At 41.0% G+C, this 19314-nt stretch overlaps 1 protein-coding gene across 3 annotated transcripts in view; it reads left to right on the top strand.

Moving 5' to 3' along the window:
- The window catches only part of LOC134226539 (uncharacterized), a 710533-nt gene that overhangs the window by 664288 nt on the left and 26931 nt on the right, over positions 1 to 19314 (top strand). For all 3 annotated transcript variants that reach the window (XM_062707374.1, XM_062707375.1, XM_062707376.1), the window contains 2 exons: positions 5130 to 5346; positions 5614 to 5886. In XM_062707374.1, the coding sequence (XP_062563358.1) occupies positions 5130 to 5346; positions 5614 to 5886 (490 nt within the window). The remainder of the gene's footprint in view (positions 1 to 5129; positions 5347 to 5613; positions 5887 to 19314) is intronic.

Here is a 19314-nt window from a genome sequence, read left to right on the forward strand (position 1 = left end):
CTTCCGCTACTTCTTCAGGGTTATTCGTGAACCCGTCCACTTGCTTGAGTACTACAATTCGCCTACTGCCACGCAAGGTATTCACTGTTCTCCATAGCTCCGTCGTCGTACTACTCGGTGATATTGTCGACGCAAATTTCTCCCATACTATTATGTGCTCTGAGAAGTTGTCGACACCTGAGTGAATGGTTTCGGCGGTGATATGTTCGTACAACGACCAGTCTGCTTGGTCGTAGAGCCATTTACGTCGCGTCATTTGCGAGTGTGACCATCCCGGGATAGATAAAACTATAGGATAGCAAGGCCAATAATGCCAATAATGGACGTTGTTCGATTGTAGGAGCAACGTATAATTCCTGCCGAGAAGAGAATCTGCTTCTTCCTTATCGTCTACAACAATATGTGCAACGAACAGTCGCTCAGGCGACTGCTTTGCCCTGCAGTGGAACCTGCGTGGACTCCGGGCGAACATTAACGAACTGAAACTTCTCATCGCCGACCTCGAACCTTCAGTCATCGCGCTCCAGATCCCCAGAACCAGACGGTCGTATCGCCGAATCTGTTCGAGCGACTGTTCGTTGCAGATATTGTTGTAGGCGATAAAGAAGAAGCAGATTCTCTTCGCATTGGCGCTCTTCGGTGCGAAGGGTCGGCTGTAAAAGGAGAAGGGGCCGTAGTTTCTGCTAGAGAGTGAGAAAAACTAGAACTTGCCAGTGGGACGTTTTGCCCTACAGTGCCAGCCGCTGTCGAAGCCATTACACTAGTTCTACCAATCCCGACAACAGCCGGCGCTGGGGGAATGCTTTGTGTAATATTCGCTCGTCGTATGTTGGATGCTCCTTCTCCAGGGGATAGAAGTAACGTTTTGCGGTTACCTGTAAATATATCAGGCGCAACAAAATCTGCCAACGGATGGGAATATATAAGACTGACCTATGGGACGTCTTGCCCCACAGTGCCAGCCATTGCCGAAACTACTACACTGTTGTTTCCAGAACTACCGGCAACAGCCGGCACTGGGGAAAGACTTTGTGTAGTATAGTCAACTCCTTCGTTGCTTTGGTTGTTATTTTCCTCACGCATTTTGATTAGCTCATCGCTTTTTGCTATCAAGGCTGCTATTACTTCGTTCAACTTTTTTTCTATCGCTTCTACCTTCGATTCTTGTGATGCTGCCTGAGCATAGCTACCTCTGGCTTGCAACTCAGCACGTTTATAGCTTCCGGAAAAAACACATTGTCGCGAACTTTTATTTGTATGACTTCGACCTCCTGTTTGTACACCGGGCAATGACGACTGGTTGGTCGGTGATTCCCCTTGCAGTTATGACACATAGGTGATTGATCGCATTCATTTTCTCCGTGGGACCCACCAAACTCCCCTAAGCAGTTATAGCAGCATTTTGGTCCAGGGCAACGAACGCGTGTATGACGATAGTTGAAACAGCCATAGCACAGCATGGGATTCGGAAAGTATGGACGAGTAGGAACATTGATTAGCAGGCTGACCAAAATATGTTCCGGATACGTGGTCTTACAGAAGGTAAGAATCAACGCAGGCGTGTTGACACGTTTTCCACCTTCATTCTTTGTAATCCGCTGTACACGGATGACGTTATCGGCGGCCATCTCCTATAGGATGTCTTCTTCGGCAATGTGAATCAGTTCGTAGCAGGAAATAACGCATCTGCTAGCATTTAGACTCGGATGGGGAAATATCTCTACATCTGTTCCGTCGATGAGTTTCGTTAACATGAGGAGTCTTGCGACTTGGGCTGGGTCTCGATTGCGGAGTGTGTATTTTGATCCTTGTGCTTCGGATCTAGCGTTTTCAATCAGTCCACTGGCACATGCTTCAACTGACTTTCCAACAGTATATACTTTTGACTATAGCGATATACCATCTTTCCCGGTCAGCAGTAGTAATGCCAGTTCACCAAATTTGTTGGTCGGGTCCATGTACGTTGGAACTCTTCGTCTGACTTCATCACGTTCTACGTCGAGTTCACTCAGTCGGCAGCGGTCACTCGTTGCCTACCCCAAACTCGACGTTAGTTTACCGTAGATGTTCATAAAATTGTGTACCGCACTGTGAATACACACTTACGAAATGCACAGTAATACCCTCCAGATATCGATCGTTCACTTTCCTATCATAGATAATTTGCGAATTCTCAGAAACTTTCCGCCACTTTTTTCTTTCCCAAAAGATTTCCACCACCACCACCAAAATCAATGAATCAATGTTTTGCACAGCAATATAGAGCACAAACGAGATCACTTTTTTCCTCCGTTTTTTCACCAATTATCACCGGAATTTCACTGTTGGACTTTTCTATATCACTAGTCCTATAGCTAGTTTCTAGTTTCTATAGCACTAGTCCGGCAAGGATTCGGCCGCGGCAATCGTGAAATACACGGAAAATCGCAGTACCTGACGGTGTGGAATTTGTAGTGATGTGTGGAAGTACTAAATAAACACTAAGCGAGGCAACAATATCCCAGTGGAGGATGCAATGCCAATAAGAAGAAGACAAACAGCACACATTACGATTGCGTGATCTTCTTGAATATTGTGTTCATCATAGAGCGAACGAAAAGTATATAAATTAATGCGCGTTTCATCGGGTTGTGAAAAGCATGCAGAACGATCACGCGATCATCCGACATATTTCGTTTTGATTTGTGCGGTCAGTAAGTCTGATTGAGTCAAAACGATTAGTTTTGTTTTGTCCGACGTTTCGGCCTGTATATTTTACCTTTTTCAAGAGCGATAGACAGTTTCACTCTTGAAAAAAAAAACAAATATACATCCCTAAACGTCGGGTAAAACGAAACTAATTGTTTTGACTCAATAAGACTGAGAAAGCCATATACAATATGATGCGCGGCTACAAAGCAAGACCATGCTAAGGGTGGCTGGGTTCGATTCCCGGTGCCGGTCTAAACAATTTCCGGATTGGAAATTGTCTTAACTTCCCTGGGCATAAAAGTATCATCGTGTTAGCATCATTATATACGAATGCAGAAATGGTAACTTGGCTTAGAAACCTCGCAGTTAATAACTGTGAAAGTGCCCAATGAACACTAAGCTGCGAGGCGGCAATGTCCCAGTGGGAGATGTAATGCCAATGAAGAAGAAGAAGAATACTGGTAGAAAACCAACGAGCATTTTTGTCTTTGAAATAAAACTTTCCAGTTTTATAAATGACACTAGGTATATGTAAAATGTTACATGGATGAGGAAAATGATTTATGAATTACATCAACTATTGGGAGAACAACGTTCATACACTGAAAATCAGACAACTATTCACCACGTAGCCGGAAAGACGTACAATAGCCCGACAAACACGTTTATCTATAGCGATCCGACGGATTGAAATTGTGGTGTACATCGAGCAAGCAGAATATGATTTACAGACCCTACGTAGACTCCGTGGTGCGAGCAGAATGTGGGTAACTTTTTTGTATTTCACAGGCACAAGCATTTCAGCCTTAGTTTAAAGGTAAAAATAAACAACAGTAAATTATTTCCTTCAGCAAATACCAATACCAATACCAAAAGCCAAACAAAATTCCAATCTATCCTCAATTAAACACATGAAGAAAAAACTCTCGCATTAATTTTATTCATATGTATCTATCCCTTCTATCAAGCACAGTCAGCTCCCATTCCCTTCGTTCATGACCGCATTGAATCAGGTTGAAGTGTAATTACCGAATAAACATTTTTCCTCTTTAATCCTAATCCAACAGGCAACGATGATGAACACGAGCTTCCGTCTATTCCCCCTTTGCTTTGCGCCCTACTCAGTTCGTCTTCCGGCAGCTTCATCGCAGTTGAAGCAGAACGATGTTTTATGATGATGACGATATGCCATGCTGGCTGGGACCGAAACAGTCAGTGCTGGCAGCATCAGCCAGCACCTGATAAAAAAAAGTCTCGTCCCTGTGCCGAACAAAAGAGCTGCCTACCACCCAGCAGCATTAAACAGGATTTCGGCGCAGCTTAAATATTTACCTTTTGCTGTGCCAGCGCCAAACCAGAGTGCCGACACTCATTTCCATCAGCACTCGTTCCAGTGAATTTCGAACGTAAATCTATTGCGCTTAGCCGCTACTTTAGTCATAGATATATGTACGATATGGAGCATTAGTAGCGCTTGGGTGAGTTTTACTCCGTTGCTCGAATAGTGCGTCCTAACGCATGGTAAATGTTTCGGAAATATTTGAGTAAGGAATTAAATTGTGGGTGGGTAGGCACAACTTACTTGGAATGGAATGGAAAATGTCCGAGTCCAGGCTGATGATTTTTGCACGAATGAAAAAAGGAAAAGCTTAATGGAGTGAAAGATAACCTGTTATGTGGAAATTCACGTTGGGCGCGATTACAGCCAACAAGTGTATTCGCAAATATATGGAAACTAATTCGATTTAATACTACACGCGATCTCGGATAAAGAAAATCCTTCCCGAATTTAACTATCTGCGGCCATGAACGAATAAAGAGGGTAGTCGCTGTATAAGAAGTTATGGTTAAGAAATTACATACCTTTTTTAGCCGGCATGAAGAATTATCCTTTTTCATTGTTGTGGTTTTCAGTCTCCGGCAGGTTTATCTCCACGCAAGTAGCTAGATGCTAGATGCTAGAAAGGATCGTAGAGATACAACGAACAATTTTAAAATTCTAAAGTTAAAATACAAGGCAAAGATTGAGCGAATTACTGTTCAAATGTTTAAAGTATTAATACTGTGAAAGCTTTATGTACAAATCCCTGTAAAATCGAAGAAATCTCGATGATTTTCTGGGAAAGAACTACATATTCTACACCAATGTTAGGAGTTCTTCACATGCATTCGATTTTAGGAGCATTTCTATCCCAATTGTCACTGATATCTACATATTTACGCAAAGATCAAAGCCATATTAGATCACTTCTTTCTCTTAAGGTAACCTACGCACTGAATATAGATTTCCTTGCTTAGTGACTTTCTACATAGAGTCAGTAGAACAAATGAGATTAGTCAGTTATCATTTTCATTACCTGAGCATACAAAAGCATCTAACTTTAATTTTCAAACGTTTTAAATTTACATGTTTCCCTTCAAATTCCGATCAATTACAGACGAATTCTGCGAGGACTACCCGCACACTCTGATTCCCACGCCGGGCTATTGGATCGAATGCTCCCGCCAGAAGATAGCCTTCCCCAACCAGCACACGATATGGGACGACAGCGAATCGGAGCACGAGGACGTCGCCCGCGGAGGCATCGAACCACAGCTGGAACGCAACTGCAGCGACCTGTACGAAGACGACGAAGATTCGGACAACGTGCCAAGGTAAGCGGTCAGAGCTGGACGACGACGCGCGAACGCAGACTCCCGCGCCCCAGCACGCGGTCTAACTCGTCATAATTCATTCACATAGTAGCGCAGTAGATGTAGAGTAGAATCGTTTCTTCTTTTCTTCTCTCTGTATCGTTCTTTCTCCGGATACCTAAATGCGTAATCGAACACAATTGTATCTGCATCATTCATTCACACACTGTCACCCCCACACAAACACTGTCACACACTGCTTCCAATACGCGGTCCCCCACTTACCAGTCAGCATTTCCGCAGAAAAAAGACAGCGATCGAGGAGCAGTGGGAACAGCAGCAAGGTTTCGAACTTACCTCCGTCGAGCAGGAAACGTACGAGAAGTACTTCTACGGGACCGAGCACTGGAACTACTTCACCAACGACGAGGACCTCGGCCCGGTGATCCTCTCGATCAAGCAGGAAACGATCAACGGACGCGATCAATTTAGGATATTAGTTAGAGCTATTTCGTACACCGTACATGGACTGATACCAGCCTCTTGTGTTTTTGCTGATAGGTGAGTTCCCCTTTGCTTATCCGTGAACAAAAAATGTAAATCAATCGGTGGATTTTCTTTCGTTACTTCTCAATCAATATTCAACTGATTTGAAAACAGTCCCCTACAAATTCTTCCGCTATACATACAAGATCTATGCGCGATGTTGAGATCTCCGATCGGACTAAACATGAAGTCTTTACAACTAAAAACTTCGGAGTGATTGGTATTTTTCATTCAAATCTCGCGACAGGCGTTCACTAGCAGATTTGTTTATGCTGATTACAACAACTACAGAATACGTGATAATGTCATGTCGCAAACCTGAAATATCAAATAACGAAATGATTGTAATGAAGATCTCAGAAAGTCTAATTTATAGAAGTACGGTTTCACCAAGCCGGACCCGTCAGTATTGAAAAATGTCATTTAGTGTCATGAGACTAAACTTGTTTCAAAAGTTTTGAACAATCCAAGATTAATGATTTATAACGTAACATACAAGTCTAACACATAATCATTCTTAATACCTATAAAGTGTGGAAAATAAGAACGACATTTCTAGCATGATTTTTGAAAACGTCGTATGTCCAAATGAAATGCTCTCTTTCATTACGCTCTCTTTGACTAATATCGATGAACAGACCTTGTTACGGCAAACGCAAAAGTACCTGTTTCTGGAGTCGTCACTTTAGCTTGTGCAGTTCGATGTTGTCTAGAACCTTCATGATTTTTTCTATGACTCATCAAGCCTTTACCTTTACAATGTTTCTTTTTGTGACCACGTTTCTTGTAATTGTGGCATCCTATATTGGTGAATTCATTTCTCTGCATCCGATCCTCTACCTTTAAAGCTTGATCTGACAACCCTTCCCATCCACCAGCTCTAGAGTTATCTCGTCTTCTTAGCGACAATACAATACGGTTGTAAGCGTATTGAAGAACTTGGGTAGACTTTGTAGTACCATCTTTTTTTTATAGAGATTTTTTTTTAGCTTTCGCAAGGTTTTCAAAGCTTCATATAGTAAAAATGCTGCTCGATTCTTTACCGTCTATGAATCGCATCTTGCACTTTTTAGTGACCCGCTAGCAGCCCTGTAATGAGGCACTGAGATCCTAGGAATGAGTAAAGTTCGTTGGCCAAACTTGTTGGTTGGCCAGTTGCTGGACAAGACGCTACATGAAATACCATTATTATTTATTTATTCAGACTAAGGCCGAAGTGGCCTGTGCGGTATATAAGAGTCTTCTCCATTCGGCTCGGTCCATGGCTACACGTCGCCAACCACGCAGTCTACGGAGGGTCCGCAAGTCATCTTCCACCTGATCGATCCACCTTGCCCGCTGCGCACCTCGCCTTCTTGTGCCCGTCGGATCGTTGTCGAGAACCATTTTCACCGGGTTACTGTCCGACATTCTGGCTACGTGCCCGGCCCATCGCAGTCGTCCGATTTTCGCGGTGTGAACGATGGATGGTTCTCCCAATAGCTGATGCAATTCGTGGTTCATTCGCCTCCTCCACGTACCGTCCGCCATCTGCACCCCACCATAGATGGTACGCAGCACTTTCCTTTCGAAAACTCCAAGTGCGCGTTGGTCCTCCACGAGCATCGTCCAGGTCTCGTGTCCGTAGAGGACTACCGGTCTAATTAGCGTTTTGTAGATTGTCAGTTTGGTACGGCGGCGAACTCTATTCGATCGGAGCGTCTTGCGGAGTCCAAAGTACGTACGATTTCCAGCCACTATGCGTCTCCGAATTTCTCTGCTGGTGTCATTTTCGGCAGTCACCAGTGAGCCCAAGTACACAAATTCTTCTACCACCTCGATTTCGTCACCACCGATGCAAACTCGCGGTGGGTGGCTCACATTGTCTTCTCTTGAACCTCTGCCTATCATGTACTTCGTCTTCGACGTGTTGATGACTAGTCCGATCCGCTTAGCTTCCCTCTTCAGTCTGATGTAGGCTTCCTCCATCTTCTCAAAGTTACGTGCCATAATATCTATGTCGTCGGCGAAACCAAATAGCTGGACGGACTTATTGAAAATTGTACCACTCGTGTTAATCCCTGCTCTTCGTATTACCCTTCCAAAGCGATGTTGAATAGCAAACACGAAAGACCATCACCTTGCCGTAACCCTCTGCGGGTTTCGAAGGGACTCGAGAATGCCCCTGAAACTCGAACTACGCACATCACCCGATCCATCGTCGCTTTGATCAACCGTGTCAGTTTATCCGGAAAACCGTGTTCGTGCATTAGCTGCCATAGCTGGTCCCGATCGATTGTATCATATGCGGCTTTGAAGTCGATGAATAGATGATGTGTGGGCACGTTGTATTCGCGGCATTTTTGCAGTACTTGGCGAATGGCGAACACCTGGTCCGTGGTGGAGCGTTCGCCCATAAAACCCGCCTGGTACTGCCCCACGAACTCCCTTGCAGTTGGTGCTAGTCGACGGCATAAAATTTGGGAGAGTACCTTGTAGGCGGCGTTCAGCAATGTGATTGCGCGGTAGTTGCTACAATCCAGCTTATCGCCCTTTTGTAGATGGGACACACGACACCTTCCATCCACTCCTGCGGCAAAACTTCCTTCTCCCAAATCTTGGTAATGACCCAGTGCAGCGCTCTAGCCAGTGCCTCACCACCGTGTTTAAATAGCTCTCCTGGTAGTTGGTCAACCCCGGGGGCTTTGTTGTTCTTCAGCCGGCCAATCTCCTCCTGGATTTCCTGGAGATCCGGAGCCGGTAGAATTATGTCCTGCGCGCGTTCTCCCAGGTCCATCACCATGCCGCCATCTTCGTCTGCCACATCGCCATTCAGGTGTTCTTCGTAGTGCTGCCGCCACCTTTGGATCACCTCACGCTCGTTCGTAAGAAGGTTCCCGTTTATGTCCTTACACATATCAGGCTGTGGCACGTGGCCCTTACGTGAACGGTTCAACTTCTCATAGAACTTTCGTGTGTTATTAGCGCGGTACAGTTGCTCCGTTTCTTCACGGTCTCGATCTTCCTGCTGGCGCTTTTTCCTCCGGAAAATCGAGTTTTGTCTGTTCCGCGCCTGTTTATATCGTGCCTCGTTCGCCCTCGTGCGGTGTTGCAGCAATCTCGCCCATGCTGCATTCTTCTCTTCCACTAACTGCTCACATTCGCCGTCATACCAGTCGTTTCTCTGATCCGGGGGCACCGTGCCTAGTGCAGCGGTTGCGGTGCTACCAATGGCGGATCGAATATCTCTCCAGCCATCTTCAAGAGACGCTGCGCCTAGCTGCTCTTCCGTTGGAAGTGCCACTTCCAGCTGCTGCGCGTATTCTTGGGCTAGTCTACCGTCTTGTAGCCGCCCAATGTTAAGCCGCGGCGTCCGACTTCGACGCGTGTTGTACACCGTCGACAGTTTTGAGCGCAGGCATACTGCAACGAGGTAGTGGTCGGATTCAATATTCGCACTGCGGTAAGTGCGGACATTCGTGATGTCGGAGAAGAATTTACCGTCGATTAGAACGTGATCGATTTGGTTTTCCGTTTCTTGGTTAGGTGATCTCCATGTTGCCTTGTGGATATTTTTGCGGGGAAAGAAGGTGCTTCGGACTACCATTCCGCGGGAGGCTGCGAAGTTTATGCATCGTTGGCCGTTGTCATTCGATACGGTGTGCAGACTATCCGGTCCGATGACCGGTCTATACATTTCCTCCCTCCTACCTGTGCGTTCATGTCACCGATGACGATTTTAACGTCCCGCAGTGGGCATCCATCGTATGTCTGCTCCAGCTGTGCGTAGAACGCTTCTTTCTCGTCGTCGGGTCTCCCTTCGTGTGGGCAGTGCACGTTGATGATGCTATAGTTGAAGAAACGGCCTTTAATCCTCAGCTTGCACATCCTTGCGTTGATTGGCTGCCACCCAATCACGCGTTGGCGCATCTTACCCAGCACTATGAAGCCGGTTCCCAGCTCGTTGGTGGTGCCACAGCTTTGGTAGAAGGTAGCCGCTCGATGCCCGCTTTTCCACACTTTCTGTCCTGTCCAGCAAATCTCCTGCAGCGCCACGACGTCGAAGTTGCGGGGATGTAATTCATCGTAGATCATCCTGTCGCAACCTGCGAAACCTAGCGACTTGCAATTCCATGTTCCAAGCTTCCAATCGTGATCCTGTATTCGTCGCCTAGGTCTTTGCCGATTATATCGAGTCGCATTATCTCTTATATTGTTCGTAATGATTGGTTTTCTAGGCGGCTTATTGGGCCTGCGCAAACCTCCTGTCTCGTCGGAGGGCCGTCGTGTCAGGGCTGTTTAGCGTCCCACCTAACACCAGGACTTGGGCTTGTGCGCTTTGAGCGGCACACGGTCGCTTTGGTGGGGCCTACTTGCGGATACATGCAGCTTTTTATAGAGGTTTAACAGGGCCCACTGTCAAACCCCACCACATCCTAGGCAAGCCCCACAACTCGCAGATGGCCTGGGGAGGGATCGTCAAGCCCTTGGACATAGTCCCTGCTGCCCGCAAGCCAACATGAAATACCAATGATAGGTATTTCCCAACATCTACCGTCCACGGTTAAAAGGTACTTTGTTGAAGAACTAAAGACTCGTGGTGTAAATATTCCCGTAAATGGCAGCGTAGCAGACCAATGGACCATCATCATGAACGCATTCATCGCCACCAGCAAGAATAACCTGGACGAACTGCAAATCCAGAGAAGGCAACTTTGTGAACTGGGAGAAGACAGAGAAGCGAAGAGAACCTAAACCGCGAGAGAGCGAACAAAAACCAGAGGAGCCAGAGTCTTAGCCCGTCTCTGAAGAAGGTATTGAAGCGCTCATGTAGACGGAACAAGCGAGCGTAGCCGCTGACGAAGGACAGAAAGCCGCAGCATGCCGGGAAGAATCTATACCATTTCGTCAAAAGACACTTCGTCGAATGACATCTAGTCGAATGACATTTGGTCGAAAAGACATTACGTCGAATGGACATTCGGTCGAAAAGACATTTAGTCGAAAATGTTTTTTTTAATCCACTAGATACACTACGTCGAATGGACATTTAGTCGAAATCTGATTTTAGAATGAAGAATATTCGTACATTTGGTCGAATGACGTCGAATTTTCGAATTAAAAATCTTGGTACATTTAGTCTAATAAGGTTCCGTCGAATGGCTATTTGAAAGAAAAGAACTTTAGTCAATAACAATAAAAAATAAATTATTTATTGCGGTGTTTCTAAAAATCACATCATTATTGCTCCAATATTGTCCAAAGAATGATGGGTACATAAAAGAATAAATAATACGAAAACGGTGTATATCTCGAGAATATTCCCGGCTGGGTATTGTTTTTGGCGAACCCCTCTATCCGTCTAGGATGAATCTATACCACCTGGTCAAAAGAAATTCAGTCACCATTTCACCAGAAATTTATTTGACCATTAGGTCAGAATTAAATTTTTGGCCAATCATAAACGAATTATGGTTGGAAGACAATTTTATTCTGAACTAATTATTGTATTTCGGGATTTTCTTGGCATGCAGTCTTAATTCCAGAGTCAAAACAGGGTTTTACTACTGTCCGACGTTTCGGCAATTGTATTTTGCCTTCTTCAATGGGAGAACTATAAAAAATAGGTGTATTATAATTGTTAATAATTTTGTATGTTCGTTAACTTACTAGTGGTCTGTTTTTTGTCAAAATCGTCTGTCTTAACATAAATCGTTAACGAACATACAAAATTATGAACAATTTGAATACACCTAATTTTTATAGTTCTCCCATTGAAGAAGGCAAAATACAATTGCCGAAACGTCAGACAGTAGTAAAACCCTGTTTTGACTCTGGAATTAAGACTGCATGCTAAGAAAATCCCGAAATATCTAAATTACAGTCGATCCATCATCATATAACTAGTTATTGTATAAATATTGAGTGGAAGAAGTGGAAGCGTTTCAATGAAAAGAATAAGATAACCATTTTCATTCGACCAAATATCCCTTCGACGAAATGTCATTTGACCACATGGCATTAGACTAGATGTCAATCATCGAAATGTTCCAAAGCCGGCTACGATGAAGTAATAACATTGATATCATTGGTTTTTGATAATAGCATAGCATAGCATAGCATATGTGATTGTACAAATCGTGGGTGGCTATACAATGCTCAATTGAGCAATCTACTGTATATTGTCATTAATTATTTTAGAGCGTCTTAGGGGAAATGCTACAAGGTTAAAAGACTATTATTCTTCCATTTACTTCCACTATTCACTTTTCATGTATCAACAAACAGATACGTATTTCGTTTCCTACTTGGAAACTTCTTCAGTGTTTTGTTATCGACTCGTTATTAACTCGTCGATAACAAAATACTGAAGAAGTTTCCAAGTAGGAAACGAAATACGTACGTACGTACGTTAGTCAAAAAGGTTAAGATAGGCAAAATTTTGTCGAAGTTCAAATCAGCATAACTTTGCGTAGAAAGATCCGATTTCGATGAAACCGGGATCTTCGGACACGGAAACTCTTCTAGTATACTGTCTCTATGCAATACCTCAGATTGGCCCTTGGCCACCGGAGATGTTCCGGGTTTTCCGAGGATATGTTAAAAATGCATTTTTTCTTCAGCTTGTCGTTTTATCTGACGTTTACTGCCATCATGTTTTATACTCTCCCTGGAAACTAGAACTAATAAGCTGACCAATGCTGGCTGCAGATCGAAAATTCGTTTGGTATACGCAAAGATTTGGTCATTTTCGTAAAATCGGTACGGGATTGGCCATACACCCTGAACAAATGTCATTTTCGCAGAACACACGGAACCAGTTGCAAATTGGCCAGAGAGTCTTACAGTTACCATAATGTATCTTTAATAAAGATCCTATATTCATCGTCTTGGGAAAACATGAATTTTGACACCCATATATGCATAGTTCCAGACGGTGCCAAAACCGGCCCCTCCTAGAAGGCCCTTGGAACCTGCTATAAGGGTGGCAGTGGACACTATCACTCTGGAAATTTTGCTGTAATCATCGTCTCGCAAAGCCATGAACATAGATACCCATATTTGCATTATTCCGATCTGTTATCATTTCATCATGTTCCCGGAACCGTTTTTACGGAAATGACCATATCTCTGCGTAGTTTTGATGGATTCTCGATCTACAGCCACCACTGGCCGGCATATTAGTTCTAGTTTTTGGAGAAAGCATAAAACATGATGAAAGTAAACGTCACATAAAATGACAAGCAGTGGAAAAAATGCATTTTGAATATACCTTCGGAAAACCCGGAACATCTACGGTGGCCAATGACCAATTTTAGGTTTTGCAGGGGGGCAGTATACTAGAAAAGCGTCCGGTTCTGATGGTCATGATTTTATCAAAATCGGATTATTGTACGCAAAGTTATGATGATTTGAACTTCGACATAATTTTACCTATCTCAACCATTTTGTCTAACCCCTGTATCTGTTTGTTGATACATTAAAAGTGAATAGTGGAAGTAAATGGAAGAATAATAATCTTTCAACCTTGTATATTGTCGCAAATTGGTATTTGGGATTAGTACCTTTTCCTATACAGTAGCAGTTGTATACCTGGCAACGTCCTTACAATCACGGAAGGAAGGGAAGGAATGTTAGTTCAACATCTACTAGTGAAGATGCAGGGAACCCATACTACCTTCATAGATATCTCGGGAAGGAAAATTTGTGTTAGTGGGTAAGGTGAATAATAAGGGAGCTCTATTCGACAATATAGAGCGTTTGTCAATAACAGTATATGCTGAAAAAATATTTTAAATATATTCATCAATTTACTTACGAACCGTCCAAACGAGGACAAAGTAAACTGGATTTTACAAATGTTTCGCATTGTATACAAAACACGTTCAACCGCACACTTATTCACCGAACATTAAGATTAGAACCAAAAACTCGGATTTAACGAATGTTCTAAATCCTACCTGAAACACGTCCGATCACGCACCAATTGTTTACTTACTCGGCCGCGCTAACTATCTGCTTACTGAGCAGAAACACGACAAAACAGGCACTGACGGCCGCGCAATGCAGAACACAATATTTCGGCAAATCGCACGATCGTTCTGCTGTCCGAAAGAAGAGCCAACACGCACTGAACTAATTAACTTTATTACCGGCCGCGCAATGCAAAACACAAAATTTCGGCAAATCGCTCGATCGTTCTGCCGTCTGAAACAAGATCCAACACGCACTGAACTCTTTACATTGGTTTTTGATAATGTGCCGAAAAATAGAATAGAGGGTATTTCACCATCAGTACCTAATATTTTTCTAGTTCTGCAGGTTTTCAATTTTTCTATAATACACCAGGCTCCAGAAGTTTCTATTAGCTCAGGTGAAAAATCCTCATTGACATTCGTATTCGTTTCTTCTGCTACTGATTGAATTTCCTCTTCTTCTTCTTCTTCTTCTTCTCTTTGGCATTACATCCCCACACTGGGACAGAGCCACCTCGCAGCTCAGTGTTCATTAAGCACTTCCACAGTTATTAACTGCGAGGTTTCTAAGCCAGGTTACCATTTTTGCATTCGTATATCATGAGGCTAACACGATGATACTTTTATGCCCAGGGAAGTCGAGACAATTTCCAATCCGAAAATTGCCTAGACCGGTACCGGGAATCGAACCCAGCCACCCTCAGCATGGTCTTGCTTTGTAGCCGCGCGTCTTACCGCACGACTAAGGAGGGCCCTGATTGAATTTCCTCATGTTCACTGAATTCCTCTTATCAGTTTAACCATGAATCTTGTGGATTATTTATTCAAATTCAACAGAATATCTATTGACGAATTATCCATTTAACTAATTACCTATTACCGACTAAACACTTTCAACATTCGACTAAATTTCCATTCGACTAAATGTCCTTTCGACTAAATGTCATTTCGACTAAATGTCCATTCGACAAAATGTCCATTTGACTTAATGTTCATTTGACCTAATTTCCATTCGACTAAATGTCCATTCGACCAAATGTACTTTCGACCAAATGTCATTCGACCAAACATCATTCGACGAAATGTCATTCGACAAACTGTCCCAAAACCTGCCGGGAACATTCGCCTCCTCTACGATAACCCCGATGCCTAAGCAGTGCGCCAGGGCGCCAACTGAAATCGTTTGTTTTTTTCGAACAACTTTTCCAAGTCCCAGCCAGGCCACCACCACCTCGACATGACATGATTTGCGTAGGGTCTGGCGTATAAAAACCGTCAATACCGAAGTTTCATCACTGCTAGAGATTCAAACAGCCATCTATAGCATGAAATCGAACAAAGCCCCAGGGGTCGATCCAGAGTGTAAAATAATCGAAATTTTTTAGTGAAGACCATTTTTCTTCATTTGTCAGTTCACTTCCAACACATTCATAGTCGGCTCTGGACAGTCAATATTCGGTTGAATATTAGTCATTGAATATTTATGCACATTTTACAAATTGATAAATTATCTGAAATCGGAACACGTTTCAAATGAGTAAAGTGATTTATCACACAGGACTGAATCCGATTTTCATCCACGAGGCAGTTTCAGTGGTAAACATCAACATAAACAATGCTAATTATGTTTTTTTTTCTGCACATAGTAAACACATTCAGTGATAGTCGAATGAATGAGTTCGTGGAGTAGTCGTCTGACTATGTCATTCTATGTTTTGAATATTCATGCGATGTTTGTCAAAATTCGGAGCGAAGTTGCTTCATGAAGATGAATATTTTAAGCTCTGGGTCGATCACATATCAGCGGACATACTTAATGCTGACGTGTACTTTCCCACATGTAATCACGTTCTGGAAGAAAGAGCTAGCATACCTGTACAATTAGGATAAGACGGTATAATATGCCTCCCTTAGGCAATACTTAAATAACTTATTACTTTTTAACGCAATTTATGCTAACTTTGTATTTTTTGGTAGTCCAAAAAGTCATGAATGCATTGCCTGTGAGTTGTCGTATGATAATATTATACTCAATCCAGTTGAAACCCGAAATTGGGTGCTAGCGAAGTTGGATTTTTCTCACAATCCGTACGTTAAACCTAACTTCGGAAGTGGTGCGCTGAATAGCGCTTTGCGATATGAAAACAGCGCACCACTTCCGAAGTTAGGTTTAACGTACGGATTGTGAGAAAAATCCAACTTTGCTATCCCCCAATTCTGGTTTTCAACTGGATTGAGAATACATAGAACACGTAATAAAGCTTTCTTGAAAAGTCATGGAAAAATGGATTTCAACAACTGCTGCTGGGTACGCCATGTTTGTGTCCGGTAGGTAAAGGGCATATCGTCCTGCCTACATTATTGGGGCGATTTTGCCAGTAAAATGTCCTAAGTAACAATTTCCATGCTTCTTCAATTTAGGGAAAATGACGGCTTCGGCAGGTTTTGTTCTATTATTGTCGGGGGGTTAAAGAAAGCTAATTATGCTAAAATTTGGCCTAAAGATTCTTTGCATATCAAATAATATTCTGGCAAAATTTTATAAAATTTTGTCACCAAAAACCCCCTGACAATAATAGAACAAAACCTGCCGAAGCCGTCATTTCCCCTATTTAATTCGTATTGCGGATTTGTGACAGCAATCGCCATAGTTAGTTGCTCAGTCTTATTGGCGCTCTTATTGCTAACAATGAAACTCCCATAAACCAGCTTTATGAAATGAACAGATATATGGTTATGCTGAATAGCGTAATAAATCCTAACGCACGAATAATTGTTGGTCATTTTTTGGTCATATGAATTACAACAATAAGAATATTTGATATGAAAAGAGTGTTTAATAATAGCAACATTTTTCGGAACGAAATTAATGATTACCATATTGAAATTAGAGAAGCATTTCCACGTCAGTGGAATGTACCACTGATATTCATGATTAGACTGCATTCTTACCACGTATCACACTTTTTTGATACCGTTTTGACTCAAATCCATGATTCACATTCCGAACATTTCAATCGGTAACCCCACTCAGGATCAAGATTAGCACAGAATGATGGTCTTATAAATATTTAAAAAAAAAACTACAGTCAAACCCCCATGTGTCGATATTGATGGTCTCTCATGGTTCTCATGGAAATATCGAGTTGTTGCAATTTGTTTCCATTAATCAATATTATAGAGTTATTGAACATAGACTCATGGAAGTTTGACTGTAATTGATTTTTAACCTTAGTTAGTTATAGTGTTCTAGGTGTTTTGACCAGGGTGTGCATTATATCGTCTTAACCTATTTGATTAACAGACGAGATGAAATTTGTCCAACAAAATTAGTCACAAATGAACAAATGTACCATGCGTCTCCATCTGCCCGTATGCTTATCTAATAATGCAAATTTTTAATATTCCTATTCATCCTACAGCTTCACAGCAAAAAATTTATTAATATGCCGCGACGTATTTTCGTAAAACGTACATGGAAATCCGATGTAATCTCGTATTTAACGTAATATTGTGCCATATTGACGCTTTATTAAATTCCTCGTCGCAACATTCAATTGAGAAAGTTCATATTTCAGTTACGTCGATCCAACGCCAAATTACCTGCCAAATAGGTGAATATCGCGAACTCAGCGTAATATTACCGCCACCATCAGTAATATTGCTTCATAATGCATGCTGCTGTAAATGTCAACAAAGCCGGCAGTCAGTCCAGTTTTCACTCCATTCTGTTCACATTGAAATACGATTATAATTTGAACTAATTGCTTTTTTAAAACTAAATTAAGTGGATAGGAAGTTATTGAAATGTGCAAACAGTGTTTCCGACCTGGAAGTGGGAGAAAATCTGTTCATGGGTAAGTATTGTTAGTAGTTTTATTTGTACCCAGCCGGTGCAATTTATCATATCATTTTCCAGAGAGGCAAATATCGAAAGGATGCTAGAGCTGCAGGATTTGTTCATACCTACGATGAATTCGTTCACACCTTCAATGCCGGAATGGAATTGTGCAGGTAAGTTTCTTAACGATGATTGTTCCGATCGCTTGACGATTGTGGGATTTTTTACAGATTCAAAATCGTCCTGGATAATCGATCCAGGCACCGATCTCTCTGCAATCATACGTCATACAGAGCCATACTGTTGCGTCGAGATCATGCACCTTACCTCAACTTTTTAAAGTATTTCGAACGGATCAAAAGCAGGAAAAATAAAACCGCGCAGGTAAGCTCTAATTTCTTATCGACTAACATAAAAACCTCGAGCAGTACTGAACCGTTAATGAATTATTTAATATTTTTTCAGGTACAGGACAAAACTGCTGGGTTCATGTTTCCACCCACTATCCCGTACAAGAGCAATCAAGTGGACTGAGAATAACGAAAGTAGTTGCGAAGCAATGCAAACATGCGGTGACTTGTGGGAAGACGAAAAGTACAGTTACTACGGGACCAGCATCATATGGCTGCAACATCGAAGATTAAAAGGACGTATATGTACTTAAAATCTTAAAATCTTAAAATCTTAAAATCTTAAAATCTTAAAATCTTAAAATCTTAAAATCTTAAAATCTTAAAATCTTAAAATCTTAAAATCTTAAAATCTTAAAATCTTAAAATCTTAAAATCTTAAAATCTTAAAATCTTAAAATCTTAAAATCTTAAAATCTTAAAATCTTAAAATCTTAAAATCTTAAAATCTTAAAATCTTAAAATCTTAAAATCTTAAAATCTTAAAATCTTAAAATCTTAAAATCTTAAAATCTTAAAATCTTAAAATCTTAAAATCTTAAAATCTTAAAATCTTAAAATCTTAAAATCTTAAAATCTTAAAATCTTAAAATCTTAAAATCTTAAAATCTTAAAATCTTAAAATCTTAAAATCTTAAAATCTTAAAATCTTAAAATCTTAAAATCTTAAAATCTTAAAATCTTAAAATCTAAAAATCTAAAAATCTAAAAATCTAAAAATCTAAAAATCTAAAAATCTAAAAATCTAAAAATCTAGAAATCTTAAAAATCTTAAAATCTTAAAATCTTAAAATCTTAAAATCTTAAAATCTTAAAATCTTAAAATCTTAAAATCTTAAAATCTTAAAATCTTAAAATCTTAAAATCTTAAAATCTTAAAATCTTAAAATCTTAAAATCTTAAAATCTTAAAATTCAAAATCTTAAAATCTTAAAATCTTAAAATCTTAAAATTCAAAATCTTAAAATCTTAAAATCTTAAAATCTTAAAATTCTTAAAATCTTAAAATCTTAAAATCTTAAAATCTTAAAATCTTAAAATCTTAAAATCTTAAAATCTTAAAATTCAAAATCTTAAAATCTTAAAATCTTAAAATCTTAAAATCTTAAAATCTTAAAATCTTAAAATCTTAAAATCTTAAAATCTTAAAATCTTAAAATCTTAAAATCTTAAAATCTTAAAATCTTAAAATCTTAAAATCTTAAAATCTTAAAATCTTAAAATCTTAAAATCTTAA

Source organism: Armigeres subalbatus, chromosome 3 (genome assembly GCF_024139115.2).
Source record: "Armigeres subalbatus isolate Guangzhou_Male chromosome 3, GZ_Asu_2, whole genome shotgun sequence".
Classification (NCBI taxonomy): Eukaryota; Metazoa; Arthropoda; class Insecta; order Diptera; family Culicidae; genus Armigeres; species Armigeres subalbatus.